The sequence below is a fragment of the Nannobrachium achirus genome (assembly GCF_963921795.1).
Source record: "Nannobrachium achirus genome assembly, chromosome: 9".
NCBI lineage: Eukaryota > Metazoa > Chordata > Actinopteri > Myctophiformes > Myctophidae > Nannobrachium > Nannobrachium achirus.
The window spans coordinates 29826036-29850482 of NC_137818.1; the positions used below are offsets into that span (position 1 = coordinate 29826036).

The 24447-nt window shown below is 41.1% G+C and overlaps 2 protein-coding genes across 2 annotated transcripts; both read left to right on the forward strand.

The window, feature by feature from the left end:
* Window positions 1–1214: 1214 nt before the first annotated feature.
* ahcyl1 (adenosylhomocysteinase-like 1) lies at window positions 1215–19664 on the forward strand (the record flags this gene model as incomplete). The annotated part of the gene is made up of 17 exons (XM_080732666.1): window positions 1215–1614; window positions 8922–9036; window positions 9233–9376; window positions 10865–10965; window positions 11066–11168; window positions 11645–11739; window positions 12185–12291; window positions 13172–13288; window positions 13410–13473; window positions 13582–13670; window positions 14559–14629; window positions 14841–14935; window positions 15292–15390; window positions 16653–16721; window positions 17400–17478; window positions 18145–18265; window positions 19607–19664. The coding sequence occupies exons 1-17, from the start codon at window positions 1441–1443 to the stop codon at window positions 19662–19664; spliced, it is 1701 nt and encodes a 566-aa protein (XP_080588792.1). The 5' UTR covers window positions 1215–1440.
* Window positions 19665–20523: 859 nt separating this feature from the next.
* hspa1b (heat shock protein family A (Hsp70) member 1B) lies at window positions 20524–22458 on the forward strand (the record flags this gene model as incomplete). The annotated part of the gene is made up of 1 exon (XM_080733239.1): window positions 20524–22458. The coding sequence occupies one exon, from the start codon at window positions 20524–20526 to the stop codon at window positions 22456–22458; it is 1935 nt and encodes a 644-aa protein (XP_080589365.1).
* Window positions 22459–24447: the final 1989 nt, after the last annotated feature.

Genomic DNA, 24447 nt, shown 5'->3' on the forward strand with positions numbered 1-24447 from the left:
CCTTGGCATAATTTTAGCAGTAGTAACCCACAAAGTCAATAATTAACTAAATGTAGAGCCTAATATTTGTTTGGTTACGATTATTATGAATCTTGTAACCCGATTATTATTTCTATTGACTGAAATAAGTGTATTGAAAATGGTTGTCAATCTTTATTAATTTCTTCAGCTTCTGCAATGATTTGGTGATTAATATTTTTTACATTAGCATGTTATTGTTAGTAGTACACAGAATCAGAAGAGAGAAAGTAGTACTGACCAAACAATGCACTATTAAGTATTTTATAAAATGTGTGAAAAAGAGAAAGAATTGTGTGAATACTGGCACAGTATGTGTTGCATTCACAACATTGCAGCGAACATAATAATGTAATAATGTGGTTCTCAAAGTGGATTCCAGGGACTTTTGTGGGTTCTTTATGTACTGGGTGTCTAAATTGACCCATACAAGGCTGTACCTACCAGAACCTAACGGATCCATTTGGTTCCATTTGTATATAGGCCAGGTTGAGATCCCCCAAATGATTTTGGGGGGGTCCCCAGATGATTAACTTTTCGTGCAACATTGTTTTCTCACTCAACAGTAAACAAACCAACATAAAGTTTAAGTGTATAGAGGGTATCTGCACATTTCCAAAGTGACAATATAAGGACTTTTAATATCTCTAAAATGACAAATAAACATTGGCCAAATTGTCAAATATTAGAGGCAGAAATTGTGAAAATGTAGATCTTCTATTTTCACAAACTGTTATACAAAATGTAATTCCTCAACTCTTAGTGCTCGTCAGGGTGGAGGGGTGACAGGGGTCTCCAGTTAAAATATGATTATTTAGGCTACTGCCAGAGTTAAGGGGAGACCTTGAAATGTAAAGTTTGAGAAACACTGATGTACAGTATGCACTATGCAGTGCACTCAGAGTTTCCTCCGAGGTCTAGTGACGCGATGTTAGTCAGAGTTACATTGTGTAGCGGTCTGACCAGTGAGTGACCACGGGTCCTTCTCTCCTCCGACGCTGATTGGACAAACGCTGCCCACACACACACTGCCGACTTGTTCAGGTGACACCGTGACAGCCTCCACACACACCGCCCCCCATCTCTCTCTCTCTCTCTCTAGTCTAGATGCTACTGTCTGTCTGACTGTGGAATGGATGGCAGGGAGGCAGCTGACCTGGACGACGATGTACAGTGTGTGCTCTATTCGTGCTCTTTCTAAAGTAATGGCGTCAAAGTGCAGATCTGCTCATTTAGTTTAATTCCAGTGTCTCAAGGGAATATCTTGAAAGCGCTTCTGATCGGGACGCAAGCAGGGCAACGCGAGGAGGAAGAAGAAGAAGAAGAAGAGGAAGAAGACGACAGTGGTCTGCACTGTTAGAGGACAACCATTACGCGCTATCCTGAGCAGTGATCACAGGTCAATATCACCTGAATGCCATCATGACCGACTCGGTGGTGGACAGCAAGTCTGAGGTCAAACAAGCCACGAAATATGTCAAAGAGACTGAGAACGTTGCGGAGAAATACTCACAGAACAGCGACATGAACATGAACGTGGGGGAGCTGCCTTCCGCAGCGTTCACCGCGGTCCCCACGCTCAAGTCTGTCAAGAAGGTATGATGCTCTTCATCATCACTGACACTGTGTGTGTGTGTGTGTGTGTGTGTGTGTGTGTGTGTGTGCGTGTGCGTGTGCGTGTGCGTGTGGTGTGCGCGCGCGTTGTATAACGAACGGAAGTGCGAAGGTGATACATTCGTGTAGATGCGCATTAGTACTGCAGCACTGTAAATTATACACACATTGCATATTCTGGCCGAGGTACTGTACAACCCGTGCCAGTGTACCGTTAAGTCGGCATAGTGTGCAGTCTGTGCACCCACTGTTGTCATCAACAGTTCACGAACATCTCATAATGCGCTAGATGGAATACCGCAGCCCAGTGCCAATAGAGCCACTCTATCCCACAGGATGTGAGAAAACTAAAATATGGAGAGAGAGAGAGAGAGAAAATAATAATAATACAACAATTTCTGCTTTATGGAAAGCAGAACTTGTAGGCTACATAAAACATATCAATCTCTGATGCAAAGCAACTAACTACTTTGATTAAAAGGTATTTTGTGTAGACTTTTTATCATTCTAAGTTCCTTTATAGTTCCTCCTTCCTCTCAAAAAGGGATGTTAGATCCCATGACCCTCTGACTAATAAACATCTGCATTTGCAGACTTAATAGTAAATGCTTATAATAACTTTCATTATTATTTCAACTCAAAAGGTAAATCTTCTCTCGTCCACAAGTAAAAAAAGAAGAAGAAAAAAGAAAAAAGCTTTATTATTGAACCCTGAACATTGTCTGCCCCCCTGCCTGAAAGGGCAATAATATGGGGAGTAGGAGCAGCCCACTGCCCCAGGGAGTCTGATGTAAAACATATTGGATGGCAGGAATGTGGACCGTTCTTATGAAACACTGAGTGTTATGAATAAATGTGAGAGCCCTGTGACTGCCCCTGGTCAAGCTGTGCCACCTGTTTGTGTAAGACAAATAACAGCGATGGGCCCAAGAGATACTGGGATTGATACAGGGAAAATGAAACAAAGTGTAGCAGCAAATGCCATGTATGAAAACGGTTAAGATGATGCAGTTCAAGTGGGAACACATTACTATATTAATATACAGTAGTTGCACTTTGGAGTAACAGGTACTACAAGCAAATATATTTCAAGGAGTAGAGATGACCCTCCTCCACTTCATGTGTGTGTGCATGCGTGTGTTCAGTCCACACAACTGTGTGGATGAGTAGAACAACCCTACTGATACATCCAACAGTTACACAATACACCGCCTGGGAGATGGAGGCAGTCACTGTAAATGTATTCATGCATAATCTTTCGCGTCAGATCTCTGCATGCAATTTTACATAACCCAGAACGATTATCATCCGATTGTTTTATCTAGGTCTAGTAGTATGACATACTTCCCCGCCAGGCCGGAGTGGCCAAGGCAAGGAATTATATTTTCCCTCGTCTGTCTGTCCGTCTGTGACCAAATAATCTCGGGCACCGCAGGAAGGATCGGTGTGAAACTTTGCACGCACACTCCAGAGAGGCCACCCCAAAGTTTTTCAAAGGTCTTTTTAAAAAAGCAGCTTTTTATGTTTGCTACTACTTTTATATCTGTTTGCTGCTACTACTCCTATAGATTATGTCCAAACCTCATGCAAATCTCTATAGTCATGTGTGATCAAGATACATTTGTCAGATTTTTCAGATTCCATTACGATTGGCCTCCAAAGTTTGTGGCAGTGGCCTGTTTTGCCACAAATCATGAACACAACGTAACGTCCGATTGCCTTGAAACTTAGCACGTACCATTCCACTAGGCCAAGGAAGAGCTGCCACTATAAAGTTTTCCAGCCTCATAGTAGCAGTGCAAAAGGTCGCAACACAACCCTGGGTAGGCGGAAACCCGGCCTGGCTGATGTTGAGATCCACCAGATGTTTTTCATGGTAAATATTTGGACTATTTGAGTGACAAAGGATGAAATAATATGAGCAAAGAGCCTTCTCATTCTCCAGAAAGAAACAGCACAGAAACAGACTCAGACACATTTGCCACTTAGTGCGCAAGGTCAAACTAGTCTCTGAAACTATTTGGAAAATGGGTTCCCTCTGTTATTTCTGGACACAAAATCTTTCATGTTGTTATGGCAACAACAGGAGAAAAGTCGCTTTAAGATGAGAAATATTACACATCCATATGGACTGGTCTAGTCTACATTATTTCCCCCGTGTGCCATTGACATTTAGAAAGACTGTTTTGGATAGCTTAACTGGAGTATTTCTGTTTGTGCAATTTCTACCTTGACATTCAAATTCTTCATACTGCAATGTCAAAGCTTTCCTACAACAATACACTTGGGAACAACAAACAGATTATAGAATTCTTGGTTATTTGTAATTCTGTGGGTTTTTCGAGTCATGTCCAGACAGTCGTCAAAAGGTTTACTATCAAATAAAAGGTCATAGTTTAAATGGAAGGGATTACCAACATGTATGTTTTTTCACAACACTATATAATCCGTCGCGTCTGTGTTGATGTTGATCTAAATCACATGGCACCAGTATGCGGACACCCGTCTGTGAGAGAGGCCAATGAAGGCGTAGTCATTTTGCAGTGTGGATTTGTCATTGTAAGTATACTGTACGGTATAACTTAAGATGAGTCATATTTGAAGCCACATTTCAAAGAGTGTTCCATCTCTGACTCAGTGGGTGAAGTGCTTAATGTCGCTATATGTCCAGCCTGCATGTTGTCCTTATACCGCCCATTCACAACATGGCTAAAATATAATGCTTCCAAGACAGAAAGTGTACTTTAAGATTTAAGATGGTGGGTGATCTGTAGACACTACAGAAGCGAAGCCTAATGGAAACAGAGAGTATAATTCCCATGTCAATCCCCTCTTATTAGTATGGCCAAACTAGTGACTCTGTAGTACTCTAAGCCGCTGTTAGTGTTAGAGTGTGTGTGTGTGTGTGTGTGTGTGTGTGTGTGTGTGTGTGTGTGTGTGTGTGTGTGTGTGTGTGTGTGTGTGTGGGCGTGTGTGTGTGTGTGTGTTGTGTGAACTTGTGTCCTTACATGATATACTCTCAGAACATTAACAGCTTGGCCATAGACTATAACCCACTGATTCTAGCAGCTAGTTGTCAAGGGTAGAGTGAGAGAGGGCGAGAAAGACAGAGGAACAGAGAGGGCTGGGTCGGCCTCCCCTCTCTCTCTCTCTCTCTCTCTCTCCAGGTTGGCCATTAGAAATGATGATAATAGTTGGGAACCTCCCCCCACCTCTGCCTGGGGAGGGTTGTGGGATAATAACATCAGGGACACCTAGCACCATCACACAGAGGACACACAGACACAGGGAGACAGAACCAAACCTGAAAGACCAGGGACTGACGGGCAACCATGGCACACAGACACGGCCATGGGCGGGAGCGGGTGAGTCACGACCATCTCATCAACAGGGCCTCATACCGTAACTTTAATCAGCAGCTTGGTTACCACTGACACACACAGACAGACACAGACACGTCAGTGTCAGGGTTCTCGTATGCTCTGCAAGTTTTCAATGATGTCTTTGTATTTGGGCTGAGCAACTCTTAATCCTGAATTACTCACCCCTGCAAGCTATTGAGTATGGTTTTAATGGCCATCAAGTATTATCTGGGCTGTCAATTAGTTGCAATATCATCTCTTCAAAAGACCACAGTTATTAATAGGGCAGAACTCTGGAGCAAGCCATTGACCTCAACAGTAGAACACTGGCTTCAGTAAATCTCTATTGTCCTAAATGTTCTGACCACAGGAGAATGAGTCTCTGCTTATGCCGTCTCTATACTAAAACACACTGAAATGCAATGCACTAGCCAGAACTTAGTCTTAATCCTCTGGAGTTAAAACTGGTGCAAAAAAAGATGAGCTAGAACATAGAACAACGAACCAACAAATTGATTCATTAAGCAGTGACCTTATTGTTTACTGAAACTGTATAAATGCCCTTGGAATGACGTGTTGTTGTGAGAGTATAGTGAGTGACATTTGGCTGCATCGTGTTCATGTTTGAAAACTTAATTTCTTATTTTATGTGAAAGACCACTAAATTAATCATGAGATTTGTTTCAAATCTGTATTTTCTATGCACTTTGTCCACAAAGTACAATCTTGTAGTTGCCCTTGTGAATCACTTCAATTCAGAATAACTAGCATCTTAATGTGTAGCAATTACCAGAGTTACACCAGGCGTTCCATTTTCACACAAATTCCCAACACTCTCAATCTTATGTGAAAATCAGTACTAATATCAAACCTACTGTAATATATAACATCATTAGTATGCAGTGTTTTACTGCATATTTACCAAGTGTAGTAATATTTTTTGCCACAGCATAAACAGACTAAACTGTAGTTTGCATGTACAATATGATTACTGAGAATTGCATAGGCCACAGTGTAGTGTAGTTAGTATTTTATCATTACCACTTTGAAGTCAGCCTGCATAAACATACTAAACAGGCATTATGGTATATGACTATTGAATATTGCATTCTATAATGTAGAAGTGTCATATTCTGTCATTATATTACCACTCTGTCTGCATTAACACCATGCTGTGCAGCTCACATCACACTCAAATGTTATCCAACTGTGTTTAGTCAAGCAAGCGTTCATGTTCTCTCGGAATTATCAGTTGTGTGTTGTGTCAACGCAGCAAGCAGACGTGTTCGTTTTGACTCCAAACACATTCTATGGACAGCTAAAATATCAGAACAAGCCACGTAAGGCTTTATGAGAAGGAATATTGGAATGGACATACTGTACTACACTTGCTTTCTTGGAAGGGCAAGAAGAGATGGACAAGTAAGGTTTTTTTTTTTGTGAACTCTGTCCTTCACCACCATCACCATCATTGAGCATCATCTTTTTTTTTTTTTTTTTGTCAAATAAGTTTTATTGCCAACAGATTATCAACAACAGGATGTATCAGTTATCAGATTAACAATTTTCTGTTTTAGCATATATAAGAAAAAAGAAAGAGGAAAGAGCTGAAAACAAACAAGAAATAAAATACAATATGGCATCAAAACAACCCCTTCATACCCTCCCACCCCTACTGCTCAGTGACAAAACGCATAATAGAGAATCAGAATGAATTGTTCAATGGACATGCATTAGAATAAACAGTCTGTTTACAATAACATCATCCTTCTACTCAGGTAACGGACAAGGGGCAGCCAGATCTTATCAAATTGTGCCTGTCTGTCTTTAAGTGAATATCGTATTCTCTCAAGGTGAAGTGTACTAGTCATTTCATTAAGCCAGTGTTTAAATGCAGGTGCTTCCTCTTTTTTCCAATGAGTTAAAATCAGCTTCTTTGCTGTAATCAGCTCAGACCATATGAAAGGAGATGTCGTTGTGAACTTGTCAAGTTGGAAATGGGGTCTGATGTGCCTAAGATAATTAGTATTGGGTCAGGGTCAATTTGGGTGTCCAGAATATCAGAGAGCGCCTCAAAAATCTTAATCCAATATCTCTGTATTTGAGGACATAGTGCGAAGCTGTGTAATAAGTTTGCTTCCGGTGCCTTGCATTTGTCACAGTTTGGGGAGATATCTGGGAATATCTTTTGCAATTTGGATTTGGAATAATGAAGCCTATGTATAGTTCGAAATTGAATAAGGCAGTGTCTAGAGTTAATGGAGCAATAGTTAACTTCTTCTAAGCCATCATCCCAGAGCGCCTCCGATATCGGGGTCCCCAACTCATTTTCCCTTGCGAGCATCATCTTTTATGGAGGTACTGTAAATGTATAATTTATTTCTTCTTCTACTATATGGCGCCGCCGCCAACCTTAGATCAATTGGGTTGTAACTTGCGAGTCCCAATTGATCTGTCGCTGTCAGTTCTTTAATGGATAAAGGAGCCGGGTGGCTGTTTTTTACCGGTGAGAGCCATAGCCAGGAGGTCTTTAACTGAATCACACATCATGAGGCCCACACCTGATGCTCACCTGCAGCCATTCAGTTTCAGTGAACTGCTACTCAGTCCAGAAACAACCTTCTCACAGGGACATTCTTGCAGATCTTGAATGTGTCACTTCCTTTTAGATAGCGTACAGCCTGCTCATCTTGGGATTATTTCAGCAAATAGCTGATCTACAAACTCACAGTGCATCGCAGTGTAATGCGTTGTGAGCTTGTAGATCTGCTATTTCTGGGGTGAGACACTGGCACGCAACCAAGTATAAATCAGGCATAACGGTACTGTGCAGCTTCCCACTGCCCCTGATGACCCAGTTTAAAGGACCTAATGGGACATCTGTCAGACTCTCCTTAATCTCTCTAATGGTGACATCTAAGTGTTGTCTGGCTGCTAGGGCTGCCAGACTGTTCTCAGCTCAGCGTGTGCATGGCAGTCAGTGGATTTCTTGGATCTTGAGGCTAATTCTAGCCCACAGAGTGCTAAAGAAAGCCAATTTCACATCAGCCACTAACTAGTCTTGAGTTCTATAATTAGCCCTGTTGCACTGTTACAGAATCAATTGGATTAACATTTGTGAGGTTAAATTGTGACCCCACACAAATGTATACGCCATTGACCAACCATATCAGATAAAATTATGTATATTCAACTGAACAAGGCACACAGACAGACACTTTCATCATGAGACATGTAGTACGAATTAGCTTTTAGCATGCCTGCAAACATCCAGGCCTAGCCTTCCCGACTATGCAGTCAGCAGTATTTCATTCCCTCTCTGTGCATCCAGGACTTTCATTCTGGGCCCTCAGAAGAGTCTGGTTGACATGGAGGTGAGCCATGCAAACAGCTCAAGCCTTTGTGTTTGAATGAAGCAAACATCACAGACTTGGAAGGGAGTTTCTAAAAATAGACAGGCCCCACCTCCCTTCGCCCCTGACCCACCTGTGATTTATCTGCTCTGTGTTAATGTAGAAGGCTCAGATGATGATGAAGTACCCAGATCTTCGAGGTGACATTTTTGTCTGGCCGGTCAAAAAAAAAAAGAAAAAAACTCAAATAAAAGCATTCAATCTTGACATTCGCTGCCTGGCATCAAGTGATTCATGTCTATTGTCTACAATTTGTTTATGATCTATATACAGTAGTCTATTAATACTAGTAAGACGCCTCAGGGCGACATGCGACCTCGCCATAAGGGACATCACAGCAAGCCGATAGACCTGTGATGTCACAGTGATGCGTCAGGGGAACCACAGTGTCAGGCGTGACCTACAGAGATACGCGGATACGTGAACAAGATGTGCCGGTTTTCATAGTTAACTGCGTCCTATGGTCGCAATCACTGACCCTGTTGTTTTCCATTGTTTCTGGTGTGCTTTTCAGATCCAGTTTGCTAACACAGAGGATAAACAGGAATTCAGCAAGTACCCCACCAAGGCTGGCCGACGCTCTCTGTCACGGTCCATCTCGCAGTCCTCGACTGACAGCTACAGCTCAGGTACAACTAGTAGACACACACACACACACACACACACGCACACACACACGCACACACACACAAACGCACGTACAAACCCACACACAAACAAAAAGTAATTATATATAATGATTATAAAAGGTATTAGTTTCATAATTGTATCCTTTGTGTGCGCGCCATAATGGTGGCTTTTTGTGTGGTCTCCTGCATTTCCCAGCCGCCTCTTACTCAGACAGCTCTGATGATGAGACCTCCCCGCGGGACAAGGCTCAACTCAACACCCAGGGCAGTACCGACTTCTGTGTTAAGAACGTCAAACAGGCCGAGTTCGGCCGGCGAGAGATCGAGATCGCTGAGCAAGGTATATATTAATCGGTTTTCTCCTCACAGGCCCATGAAATCAAGAGCTGGTCTCATTACAGGAACATTGCATCTCAGACTTTATTGTCACATCACACGATTGTTGAAATAGTGGTATCTATTTGTGCTTGTACTAATGTATTTAGTATGGCGATAGGCTGTAAAAGGAGAAGTAGCATGCACACAAGGAATCCTTTTTACATGGTTTATTTACCTCTTAGGGACAGAATCAATGTCTTCCTCAGCGTTGTGACAAGATAACAGGAAGTGAGGTATAAATAGAATGTGTGTGTTTTTGCCTTATTCTGCCTTTATTTATAGGGGATAGTGCAGATAAACAGGAAACAGGGAGAGAGAGATGGGGAGAGACACGCAGCAAAGGTCGTCAGGAGCTGGACTCAAACTCACGACTCGCTGCAGGCTGCACAAAGCCTATATGTGGCATGCACCTGGACCACGTTTTTCTTTTTAAATCTTTTTATTTATCTTCAATATACAGATCCACAATCACATTTATACAGCATGAGACACCTGGAAGACTAGGCCAGCGGGTGCCTCATGAATAGAAAGTGTTGCAATCAAGTAAAATTTAAATCAGGTGACAACTGTCATCACCTTGAAAGCTAACAATGAAGACTCATATTGCTTTAGGGTACCAAGAAAGGACAAATGCCATGTGAATAGTAATGCAATGAAAAATGTAATAAAAATACAATACAAAAATGTAGAATCACACAGAGCCTCTGACAGTCTGACTTAAAGCCTAAACATACTCATACAAGAAAAGTTTGGAGGGTCAGAAGGAGTATGGACCGTGCTTAACAGTTCTGTACGAGTTGCTGTGAGCAACTAGAGACTCTGCACCACTGTGAACAAGACAGAGAGGGCTTTGAGCTCCCTGTGGCCACTTTGTTCCCAGATACGTATCACATGGTGTCTGTTTCTGCTGCTCTGGCATTGTTTGATATTAAAGTCCTTCTCTTGGCGGCTCCCAAACAGTTCATGACCCCAGGCTGGGGCTTTGTCAGTACTCTCCATTGGGAAACATGATCAGGGCATCTTCCTCTCTCTTCTATTCACCTATAAGCTACCTTTTTCCCATTTCCTTCAACTCTCTCTCCTTCTGTTTCCATCTTAGAATTCGCTTTTGTTTGGTACACATGTCATTGTTTGAAGACTCACTCCTTCCCTCCCTCTCTCACTCACTCTCTCTCTGCCTGTATCCAGTGCCCAGGTGGGTGTTAAAGTACACTACAGTAGGCCTAAGTGCTCCTCCAGCCTCAATCCCCAACAACTGATGCTGCCATTGTTGTTCAGCCAATCTGCATTTGCCATTACCTGCACACCTATGCACATTATTCTCCTTATTTGCAGCTGCGCCTTTAAAAAAACTGTTTTAAGCATTACGTACACAATGAAAAAAACAATCCTTAACTTATTTTATGTCAGTTTTTTTTATTCTGTAATCCCTCTGTTTCTCCACATATAGATATGTCAGCCCTGATATCCCTGAGGAAGAGAGCCCAGGGAGAGAAACCTCTGGCAGGGGCCAAGATAGTAGGCTGCACCCATATCACTGCTCAAACGGCTGTACGTCCATTTACTCTGATACCTGGATGTCACTACACTGTCAGCGTGATTTCTGTCCCTTTTTTATACGTTTCATTCAATCTCTCTCTCTCTCTGTCAGGTCTTGATTGAGACTCTGGTGGCCCTCGGGGCCCAATGTCGCTGGACAGCCTGTAACATCTACTCCACTCAGAATGAAGTGGCGGCTGCGCTGGCTGAGAGTGGTAAGATTCACAGTTATTAGCTTTTAATTTAACTCTGAGAGTGTACGTAACCACCTGTAAGGCTGTAACCCAATGGAACTGAAAGAGTCCATTTGGTTACATTTGTATCGTACATTCTAGGAGTTACAAATGCATAAATGAACCCTGAGGATTTTTATGCAAAGGCCTACAGCTCCATTAGCCCTGGGCTAACAGTGCTTTCACACTTACAACAAAGTGGAATATCCCCATCCTTAGACCAGGGCTTTCCTAACCACACTCTGGAACAAACCTTAGGATTTTAAAGATTGAATCCTTAACTCAGGGCTTACTCTAAGGCTAAGCCATGGGTTAACAACTATGGGTGTGAAGGCCCATACTCAGTTAACATACTGCTAACTTTTTCTCGTTCTCTATTTATTATGCACTTCTGTGTGTGTACACATGTGTGCTTTGGTATGAGTTTCTACATGGGTTGTTCTTTTATTCCCATGTAGGAATACCTGTGTTTGCATGGAAGGGTGAGTCAGAGGATGACTTCTGGTGGTGCATCGACCGCTGTGTCAACACAGAGGGCTGGCAAGCCAACATGGTATGAGCATGAAAATCCCATTATACACTTAACACCCATGTGTATGAATGAATGCATTTTTTGTCTGTCTTGTTTTGTCTTGTCCATGAGACCCATCCTTTATGGGATTATGAGACACCAAACAAAATAAAACACAACTATAAGACATCACATTCAATAACAATGGAAAGCTGCACAATAAACACAAACCACACAGTAGTAAATATGTCCCACCCACATTTTATTTTAAATATAATTACAGGCAAACCCCTGTTTGACAGTTTTTACAGTTGTGCTGATATTAGCAGTCCCACGGAGACACACATGCACACACATACCGTTATCTGGGGTCAGATAACATTTAATGAGCAACAATAACAATTGTAAAAAAAATAATAATCATTAAAAGGCAAATCTTAGTATGAATCTACATTTTGTTGCTGATGATTTTTTCCCCCACTGTTAGATCCTGGATGATGGGGGAGACCTGACCCACTGGGTGTACAAGAAGTATCCCAGTGTATTCAAGAAGGCTCAGGGCATTGTGGAGGAGAGTGTAACTGGAGTGCATAGGTTAGAATGGACTTGTCACCTTCTGGTCAGACATTGGACAAAAAGAATTGGACAGTTTTTGCACATGTTGTGGCTTGCTTCCACCATCTCGATCATTTGGTGTAAGGTCATTTCTTAAGCCAGTCTTTTTCCTCATCTTGACAGTTCTGATCAAATCAAAACCTTTAGTCGTGGGGAACCCAGGCGTATAAATACTTTGAACCTTTTCAACAACCAATAGGTACACTCTCTCCAGCACCAAACAGGAGGAAGCAACGATCTTTACTATTTATATGTAGTACCTCTTCTCTGTCACAAGATGGGGCAATCCTAACAGTACTTCATATGAAATGTATGTTGATAAATAGCTTGATTAGTATGTAGCATGTAAAGCGTCTTTGGGTACTTAGAAAAGCACCTATACAGTTTTGATATTATTATGTAGTATGAGATTTCGGACACAACCTACTTCCTGCAAATAGTGACAATGCAATATCCATAGTTAATTAACATAGGACTTTCCCTTTTAACTGTCTTTCAGATGTATTGTCTAAGTCTTCTAGTGTGAGAAGATGTCAGACTTTTATTTTCAAAGTTTTATTGTGATGTAGACATGAACTGAACTGAACCGAACTGAACTGAGCTGGCTGGAAGTGAGAAATTGTTGATGTATGAAATTTGACCCTGGGTCAAATTGGTATTAGTTCAGTTTGACATTTTGGTTTGAAAAGGTTATAGGCCTGATATTACTGTAGTCCTGCTGGCAGAGATGATAGACCTACGCTATGAGCTATAGCAGCTGTACAAGGTCAGCTGTCCATGGAACCAATTAGCCAGACATCATGGAAAGGTTTGTGTGTGTGTATATACTGTATGCTCACCCTCCCATGTGTGTTCTCAGATTGTACCAGTTGTCCAAGGCTGGCAAACTGTGCGTCCCTGCAATGAATGTGAATGACTCAGTCACCAAACAGAAATTTGACAACCTCTACTGCTGCCGTGAATCTATCCTAGATGGGTGAGTGGAGTGTATTATCTAATGCCAAGAATTGTGAATCATGTGAATGTTAAATGGTATTGTCTCATTACATGAATGTGTCAATATCTAATGTGCTGATGCCTTTCATCTCCATTGCCAGCTTGAAACGGACCACTGATGTAATGTTTGGAGGCAAACAAGTTGTTGTGTGTGGTTATGGAGAGGTCAGAGTCATTCTTTGATTAAACAAAGTTCTCAACACTTGAATTTGGTCAGTGTCGTTTTCTGACACACATTTATGCTAAATGTACAGTGTTGTGTTGTCTGGTCAGGTGGGGAAAGGTTGCTGTACTGCTCTGAAGGCCCTTGGCGGAATCGTGTGCATCACAGAGATCGACCCCATCTGTGCCTTGCAGGCATGGTGAGTGCCCATTACTCTGCTAATCCTTTAGTACATCAATGTGCTACCTCAATTATCCTTCATCTATAGGAACATTGATTAGGCCATGCTGAAAGGCTGGCAATCAGTAGAATACTGTTTATTTTCATGCATTTCACTTTTGTAATTTAAGGTATAGTTTAAATTATTTAAGCCTTTCCTTTAATCACAGGAACCCTAGTGTCCCTATTCTAGAGTGAGAATTCAGTGAAATTATCAGATCTATAAGCTTGTAAATATGCTATATTAGTTAATGAGATTTGGAGTAAAGGGGGGGAAATGAGGGCGATAAGGATAGAGGCCGAGGGGTGATAGTGCATGCACAAATCCACTCTAGCCCAGGTGCTGGACAAACGGCAATACAAGAGAAGAATAGAGTCCGCAACACTGGTAAAAACTCAGCTCTGTTTTATTGCTTCAACGTTTCGATCCGTTTGGATCTTCTTCAGGAATAGTCAACTATTAGTCCACTATTCCTGAAGAAGTATTTGCCAGTGTTGCGGACTCTATTCTTCGGGGATAAGAATAAGACCCTGGGGTACTCAGGCCAATAAGTAGATATTTAAGGGTTCAAGTAGATACTTATTACAGTATTCACTTATTTTTTGGGCTTTTTGCCTTTATTGGATAGGACAGTAGACTGACAGGAAATGGGGGAGAGACAGGGAGTGGCATGCGGCAAAGGTCGCCCGGATCGGGAATCGAACCGGCAACGCCGACAGGCATTGATGCCGAAATGGCAATGCCTATATGGTATGCGCCTGGTCCACTAGGCCACCAGGCGCCCCTACAGTACTCACTTCTAAATCATGTATTGCGGTTTACTTAAGGAGAAATAATGAAAATGAAATAACAAAATTGTCCACACAGCATGGACGGCTTTCGTGTGGTCAAGCTGAATGAGGTCATTCGGCAGATGGATGTGGTGATAACCTGCACTGGTAAGCCTCACGCAGTGACACCTATTTAATTCAGCTTTGATGGCAGGCATCGATGTTCCTTGACAGAAAATTATATATTTTTGGTCAAGCAAGCTGACACACAAAACATTAAAACTGAAGCATAACATTTGACTTGAATTTACCATCACTTAGTTTATATTCTATGCTACTATATACATTTGTGCTATTGTTTCCCCCCCTGTTAATTCAGGTAATAAGAATGTTGTTACCAGAGAACAGCTTGACAGAATGAAGAATGGTGCCATTGTCTGCAACATGGGACACTCTAATACTGAGATTGATGTTGTGAGTAATTAGGCATGAAATGTTCATTAAAATAATGTTTGACACAATTAATCAAATAGAACTTTACTAATCAAATAATAGATGTAGCAATGTATAATTGTGATATTTACAATTCAAATCTTTGATCACCTCGTAAACATGTTAAGTAACTTCAAGACATCGGTTCAGGATCAGAGAACTTATGAGCTTTAGTACATTGTTTTACCATACTTTTATGGTCCAAATTAATTGCATACATTTGGCAGATAATCCCAAAACAAATTGATTGTTCAATTGTTTGTTTTTGATACTAACCATCAGTTTTTGCCTTGTTGTATATGAAACTTTTCTATGACTGTCCTGTTCTATGTCTTCAGGCAAGTCTCCGTAGCCCAGAGCTGACCTGGGAGAGGGTGCGTTCCCAGGTGGACCACATCATTTGGCCCGATGGCAAGAGAGTTGTCCTGCTAGCAGAGGTACTGAAATGTGACAGGTCTTTTGCTTCGACAAAATGGTGTCTTTTAAAAGCTTGGAGGTGTTACAGTATAAAATGTGCTTTCCCACACAGCATTGCCATAGTGTGTAACACAAGGCTTTGTTTCCCTGGACCCATCTCCTGCAGTTTGCCCTGTGGTGCACTCTCCTAGTTGGACATCTGTGTATTATTCCAGACAGTATCACTTATAACTGTTGTTATTTCAAGCTTTTTCCTGTCCAAGATCCGTTTCGATGTGAATTTCTAGTCCTGTGGTCCTCAATCTTTTACATGCGAAGGACCCCATAACTCTGAGAGTCTATACAGGTCCATTTGGTGAAATGTTTACACTCTCAGACTGGGCTCTATTTTGATTGTCTTAAGTACCAGCTCTTATGCCTTAACTCAAAGGCCTGTCCATATTGTCTCTGACCACCAAACATTTCGTCTGAAAGGTCCGGTTCAACTACAAAATGATGTCACTCGTATCTTCTGAAAAGCATTACCCAGAATTAGAGTTTCGGAATGCTGCACGTCAAAAATTCGGAACTCTCCAACTAAAAGTTTGGTGGTCGGAGACAGTATGGACAGGCCTTTAAAGGGACCCCACCGTGAATTTCAAAATGTAATTTTTTTTTCTTGTTTTTTGGTCTTCCCAGTGTCTAGCCCAAAGACAGCGCCCCGTTGCCAACAAAGGGCATTTTGGTATTGCATCTGAAACGGCTTGGAATTAGAGACAGACAGAACATGAAATTTCAATATCCGAGTGGTTGTTTAGGCTAAAACCTGTATAAAACCGTATTATGGACCAATATTTATATAAAATATATATTTTGAAAAGCATGGTAGGGCCCCTTTAAGTTAAGGCATAAGAGCTGGAACTTTGAGACAATCAAAATACAGCCCTCAGAGTTACAGACACGTAAGGGTCCATTTGGACCCCACTTTGCGAATCACTGTTCTAGTCCATAGCACTACTGTAACACTAATTGACCATACATGAAGCTAGTTAGCATTTTTTAGGTTTTAGAAGTTTTTTACTGATTAATTAATGCATGGTCTACCTATGTTATTGTTTTGTAGATTGATATTCCTATGCATTTGTTATATTATTGTTGATGTACTGACATATTATCTTGCTTATTAAAGTGATGTATTACCTGCTTATTGTAAGTCGCTTTGGATTAAAAGCGTCTGCTAAATGCCTAAATTGTAAACTGTAGTCCATTTAGAATCAAACTATTCTAATGTGTTGTTTCTCAGGGCCGACTTCTGAATTTGAGCTGCTCCACTGTACCTACGTTTGTATTGTCCATCACTGCTACAACTCAGGTTTGAGGCTTAGCATTCTCTTCTCTGTAGAATAGACATAATTGATGTATGCCAATAGAGAAACATTATATATTTGACTATTGACATACATAAAAGATACATGGCTATTCATGGGTTGCATTTGTAGTCCTACAGGCTACACCAGCCATTTTGAGGACCAACACAGGTGTTTTGATTAACGTAGAACATTGGTGCTATGCCAATCAGACACATTGAACACCTGTGTTGGTCCTCAATATGGCCGGTTTAGGACTACAATGCAACCCATGAATTCAAATATTATTTTAATTCAATTTGAAAAGGAAATTTTTGTGGTCTCACTCAGTGTTGTATTGGTCATTCAATGTTTGGGGGGGGACACAATTTTAATGACGTCACGCGCATGTAGCTTAACACCTACATTACAGGGGTCAACCGGTCAGACAATGGTCTGTTGATATGCATACAGGCTCGTTCCTTTGTTAAATCACCCTGGTGTACTGTAAACGTTGTCGACGTAAGAACTTAAAGGTTTTACATCGATGCGCCTCAAAAAAGATACTGGACGGAGTCTACACGTGTGACCGGACCAATACAATACTGATCTCACTCCTCGTAACCTACAATCAAATGGCAATCCTGCTCTGTACCAATAGGTTTTACAAAATCATTTTCCCCTGACCTATGATCTATCTCCAGGCCCTGGCCCTGATTGAGCTCTTTAACGCTCCAGAGGGCCGTTATAAACAAGATGTGTATCTCCTGCCAAAGAAGATGGGTAAGAACAATGGGCAGTTTTGTTTAAAAATGAGACGAAAGATACACCACTCCATCACAAATGATGCTGCATGTTATAGGACACTAGTTAATTACAACCTTAGTTCACACAATCATTGACACAAATCACACACACACACACACACACACACACACACACACACACACACACACACACACACACACACACACACACACACGATGATCACAAAAGTCACTGGCGTCGCCAGAAATGCTGGTCCTGATTGGGCTACGGGCTTAAACACACACAGACACCGACATAACTACATACATACCTACATACCTACATACCTACATACGCAGCCGAACGCAGTACTTGCACGCTCTGCTGGCGCAAGTAACTACAGAGCTCTCAATACTACTACACAACCTCTACTCACAAGACAGAGTAGAGCAACTTGCATATTATATGATATGATATTCACTAACCAACTGATAATACATACAGTACAGAATATTATATGGAAAAAGCAGTCTCATTGTTCCATACGAGACTGCTTATTGCTCACTTTACCGTTTTCAGCTGCCACCTTGTGGCCTTAAATGTATATTCAAACCAACACAACTAGAGAACATGAATAAATCCAATTGCATAAATAGCACCATGTTAATGAAGTGCTGTAAATGGGACTGTCTCTTTCTCCAGATGAGTATGTGGCCAGCCTGCACCTACCTAACTTTGACGCCCATCTGACAGAGCTGTCCGATGAGCAGGCCAAGTACATGGGCCTGAACAAGAATGGTCCCTTCAAACCAAACTATTACAGGTATTGTAGGCTACCGTTTTTTCCCCCCTCTAAAATGTATTTTCTGTGTATTCAATAACAATTCAATAATGTTGTCATTTTATTTGTAGAAGTAGCAATAGTGGTTGTATAAATCTGTCATTCCATACAATAGTTTTTTGTTTATAAATCAAGGTATCCTTAAAATTACTATGTTTAGCACATCATATTTATTTAACAATATTCTTTCCTCAGGTATTAATGGAGAGTGTCTGATGCTGTGAGTCTGAACACACAATGGACCTCAGACAGAGATATCGCTTTATTTTGTAAACATTGCTAAACAGAAAGAATGGAAGAATTATTTTACTTATGCTGAATGTAACTTGATATTAGCACTTCAGAATAGAAGAAACATATATGTAAAAAGTGACTCAAGTATAACATTAACATGTCTGTCACTTGCCTGCTTGCATGCTCATGTCTATGTATTAATTTAGTTGCTGTTGCTTACGTTGCTAGATCACACCGTTGTTGATTTGTCTATTTACTCTATTATCACACACAGTGCCAAATGATGGCCATAATATTGAAGAGCAGTGTGTTTTGGTCCATCAATTTCATTAAATCATAAGTACGTACATTCCATGAGGGAGGTTTGACCCATAATGAACTCTGTGTTGACGCTGTGTTTCTGTTGTTTCATAATCATGCACATTGATGAATCTTATTTACTGGTATTTTGCATACTGGACCTTAAAGTTAACATCCAGTCATCACAGTTCAATTCAAAATCGATAGAGGCATAGTCCATTACATGAAAAATCCTTTCAAATGGTTGTACCTCCATCCTCCACTGTTGTTCTTCACATTCTAATTTCAGACTGAAGTTCTCAGATGAAATACGCAATGAAGAAGAGTTGTACAGTAGAGTATATTATTTTGACTGGATAATACCTTAAATGGTCATGGTATGAATGTGCCTTTACAATCATTTATTGTAAGTAAATATCATTACACATTACTGGATATTTCTTTTATCTTTTTTAAATATCACATAGAAGTGGCGTGTCTTCCTTCTATTGCTTTTGTTATCAATTATTATGAAGTATGTTATAGATTTTACTTAATAGACAATATTTATGTTTTGCCATATGATTATCATTGTCACTTTAATCATTTATATTTCCAATGTGCTTAGAATGTATACGTCTACTATGTATTACAGTATGTGGAAAAATGTCATAAATCAGCAATAAAGTCAACCCTGTTTAACAGCGAAAGCTTAACTTTAAACAAAGTCTACACCCGTGTTTATGTCTGTGGCTGTGCATGTTTGGTGTTTGCATTCTCTGCATTGCTCCCCGTCATTCAACTGCTCAGCTGGCTGAGTGTGAAAGTGCACTCTGCCGCTCCAGAATGTTCCCGGGTGTCACAGTGATTTGAGCCTAGTCTAGAATGTTCATTAGCTCCTGTGGACCTCCCCGCTGCCTCAGTTACTAATATTAACACTCACTGTGGTGACTGGGGAGCTGGGATTCACCGTGAACATTCCAGAAACAAGCATTTCACTATATAAGCACTGGGTCAGAGTCAGTTCAGGCAACACTGTTGAAGAATCACACAACTCGGGGGCAAGGGACCTGACACAGGGGAAACCGTCGAAGAGGACTCATCTGAGATCCGTCGAAAACTCAAAGGGACAGATTACTCAAAGTAAGTACCATTAAATGATAAGTAGTAATGCTTTAGTTTTGAATGTGGCTGAAATAACAGAAACCCTGCTATAAAACACCATGTTATATGAGGCTTCACACTTTATGATAGTGATGAAAAGGCCTTTTGGATGCCAATATCAGATTAAAGGCTAACTTGTAATCATATACTGAAATGTTATAGGGAAGGAATTGGCATATGGCTAACACATGTATCATACTGTTAACATGGCACACCACTTGAAACTCTGGGAGAGTGAAAGTCAATATGGAACTTTTGCTATGCATCAAATTAGTTATTATGTTTGCTGTGATTTCAGTATTCTAATTTGCAGTCTTGTCCAATGTCCATTCTGTTTTCGACTACCCTTTTCTGACTTATAAACAAGTGCTTCAGTCAACATTGTTACTCAATTTAAAGCTACAATGAGTACAATCCACATATAAATATATAAAACAGATATGAAACCTATGGATTGTAGCTTAAAATTATTTTGTTATTAATTACAGACACTGATATTTGATTATAAATCTAAAACCGCATTTCCCTTATCTGTTCATAGGGGCTCTAGAGGAATAACCAAGATGTCAGCAAAAGGATCAGCAAAAGGAATATCCATTGGCATTGATCTGGGCACCACCTACTCTTGTGTGGGTGTATTTCAGCATGGCAAAGTGGAGATTGTTGCCAACGACCAGGGCAACAGGACCACTCCCAGCTATGTAGCATTTACTGATACAGAGAGGCTCATCGGAGATGCTGCCAAGAACCAGGTGGCCATGAACCCCACCAACACAGTGTTTGATGCTAAACGCCTTATTGGCAGAAAGTATGACGACCACGTCGTACAGTCTGACATGAAGCTCTGGCCTTTTCAAGTGATCAGTGATAATGGAAAGCCTAAACTCCAAGTAGAGTACAAAGGGGAGATGAAGTCCTTCTACCCCGAGGAAATTTCCTCCATGGTCCTGGTGAAAATGAAGGAGATAGCCGAGGCCTACCTTGGACAGAGGGTGTCCAATGCTGTCATCACTGTTCCTGCTTATTTCAATGATTCTCAGAGGCAGGCCACCAAGGATGCAGGTGTGATCTCTGGACTGAATGTTCTGAGGATCATTAATGAGCCAACAGCGGCAGCAATTGCGTACGGCCTGGATAAAAGCAAGAAAGGAGAGCACAACGTTCTGATCTTTGATCTTGGTGGAGGTACCTTTGATGTGTCCATCCTAACAATTGAGGATGGTATCTTTGAGGTGAAAGCCACCGCAGGAGACACCCACCTTGGAGGTGAGGACTTTGACAACCGCATGGTCAACCACTTTATCGAAGAGTTTAAGAGAAAAAACAAAAAGGATATCAGTCAAAATAAGAGGGCGGTGAGGAGACTGCGCACAGCTTGTGAGAGAGCCAAGAGAACCCTTTCGTCAAGCACGCAGGCCAGCATTGAGATCGACTCTCTGTATGAGGGAGTTGATTTCTACACCTCCATCACAAGGGCACGCTTTGAGGAGCTCAACTCCGAGCTCTTCAGGGGAACACTCGAGCCAGTTGAGAAGTCTCTGCGAGATGCCAAGCTGGACAAGTCCCAGATCAATGATATTGTCCTGGTTGGTGGCTCCACAAGAATTCCCAAAATCCAGAAGCTCTTGCAGGATTTCTTTAACGGCAGGGAGCTGAACAAGAGCATCAACCCAGACGAGGCAGTGGCATACGGTGCAGCTGTCCAGGCGGCTATCCTCATGGGCGACACCTCAGAGAACGTTCAAGACCTGCTGCTATTGGACGTGGCTCCCCTGTCTCTGGGAATTGAGACCGCAGGCGGAGTTATGACAGCTCTGATCAAGCGCAACACCACCATCCCCACTAAGCAGACCCAGATCTTCTCCACCTACGCCGATAACCAGCCAGGTGTGCTAATCCAGGTCTTTGAAGGTGAGAGGGCCATGACTAAGGATAACAACCTCCTGGGCAAGTTTGATCTCACAGGAATCCCTTCCGCGCCACGCGGTGTACCACAGGTGGAGGTGACCTTTGACATCGATGCAAACGGCATTCTAAATGTGTCTGCGGTGGACAAAAGCACTGGCAAAGAAAACAAGATTACCATCACTAATGACAAGGGCCGCCTCAGCAAGGAGGATATTGAGCGGATGGTACAGGATGCTGACAAGTACAAGGAAGAGGATGACTTACAGAGAGAGAAAGTAGCAGCCAAGAATTCTCTGGAGTCCTACGCGTACAACATGAAGAGCACTGTGGAGGACGAGAACATGAAAGGGAAGATTAGTGAGGAGGACAAAAAGAAGGTAATCGAAAAGTGCAATCAAGTGATCTCGTGGCTGGATGACAACCAGCTGGCAGAGAAAGAAGAGTTTGAGCACCAGCAAAAGGAAATGGAGAAGTTGTGCAATCCTATTGTGTCCAAGCTGTACCAGGGAGGAGCAGGCCCCATGCCAGGAAGCTGTGGTAGTCAAGCGGGAGGCAACTCAAAGGGTCCCACTATTGAGGAGGTGGACTAATTCAGTGGTTCCCAAACTTTTTCTTTTTTTCTTTTTCTTTTTTTACATTTAGTGTAAATAGCTAGTGAAAATAGTTAGTGAAAATAGCAGATCTACAAGCTCACAAGGTGTCGCAAACAAAGCCATGTTGTGAGCATGTAGATCAGCTATTTTATTACATTTCTTAGAGGTGTTGGTTTGTTTGTTTCAAAATGTATAAAAAAAAATGGGGAGGGGAAAATCCTTTGAAATATACATTTTAAATGTATGAAAATAAAATGGGATTTTCACTCAAGTCGTGAGACACTAAATTACCCACTCACACATTTACAGGAATGATTTGCCAAGCAAAATACTGTATGTTTTTTTTTGTGTGTATGTTTTATAATAATAAAAGTGACATCTGAAAATCTCAGATTATCATGCTTGAGGAAGGTTGTGTCAGTGTGACCGAAACATTGTTTCATTCTCAATAAATAACTTCAAGTACTGTGCAAGCTGTATGGGTAATTTTTTATTGAATTTATTTTATTGTCTCAGCCTCAGATTATGAAATTACAATCTTCTATCATTTAACTTTAATGCAATTTAGACAGAGTATTCACAAGTGAGTTTTTTTGAATGGCCCAATGGAGTACATCTACAATTTAACACTTTTTTCTGTTGAAGATTATTATGTTTCATTTAGCAACATTGACATCCCAGACGCACACAATAATGTACCACTGTATTGCTCACTCTAATCAAGGCTTCTGTTAAACTGCTGTGCCCTGAAGTGTACACTAGGTGGCAACCTCATGTTGTAGTTGTACCTACATTCTCACAACAGTAGACAAGGCAGTGAAAACCTTCATAACTACCTGTTGAGTGACTACTGGACACTATCCAGCATAGTATTGAGGGAATTCAGAAAAGCAGTAAATAGATGAATTCAGAAAATCTATCTTGTGAGTTATGATGTCTTATGTCACAGCAGCTGGCCACCATGAGCCATTATAACACTATGAGGTCATGTTTCAAGCAGCCTATATGCATTAGTATTAAACAGCAAAAAGGACTCAATGCATTATAAGAAATCAAGGTCAATGGTTTCTTATAATGCAAATAAAAAATATATATAGGCTATACAGTAGCCCTATATATGGGCACATTGAATTATAGGCACATGATTTAAAGTAGGCCTAATTAAATAGTTATTTAAAGTAACATTATTGTAATGATTGATTGATTGATTAACTAGCCTACTTTATTAACAGTTTGCAAACGATTAAACAATGTTGCTAAAAGTTTCCATTGTGGTCCTGTGTAGGCTATTCAATTCATCAAGAATGATTCAGTCATTTGTTAGGCTATTTGTCTTTTCATCACAGAAACCTGTCACTCAATTTATAGCTACAGTATTATGTTCATAAATAATATTGTTTTAAATAATAGATAGAAGACCCTGTAGAATAGGCTAATTAAGGCTTATTATAAATGTTACAGTTGGTTTCTGAAAACACACTTCTGGCTCAATGGACACACACACACACACACACACACACACACACACACACACAGTGTTGTTTATCATGCACACAGGTATTTTCTTTTTACCATTCTATCTGGTTAAAGGGAGTGGTAAAATGCACCAAAGCCTTAACCAGCGGCCAAAGGGTTAAAGAGCCGAGGCTGTTCCATCTGGGTTGAGTCGGTAAAGGGAGGATACTTGGGGATATGCAACAGATTCTCTGAAGGAAAACAACCTCACATCTTCCCAGACGAGCCTTTTGACATTGACATTTGAAGGAATATTTCACGTCAGTGACGCGCATTTCATCATTGGATCATCTCAAGGCGCGCCTTTCTTCGCCTTTGTTAGAATAAAATAAAAGTTAAGATTATAGTAGTCTAATAAAAGGCACATTTCTATTCAACTGGATTTTTACTCTGCACAGGAAATTGGAGCAGATTATTTGGCAACATTAAAGCAAGGTGAGGAGGAGTGTATTTTCTTTTTCTTCTAGCTGT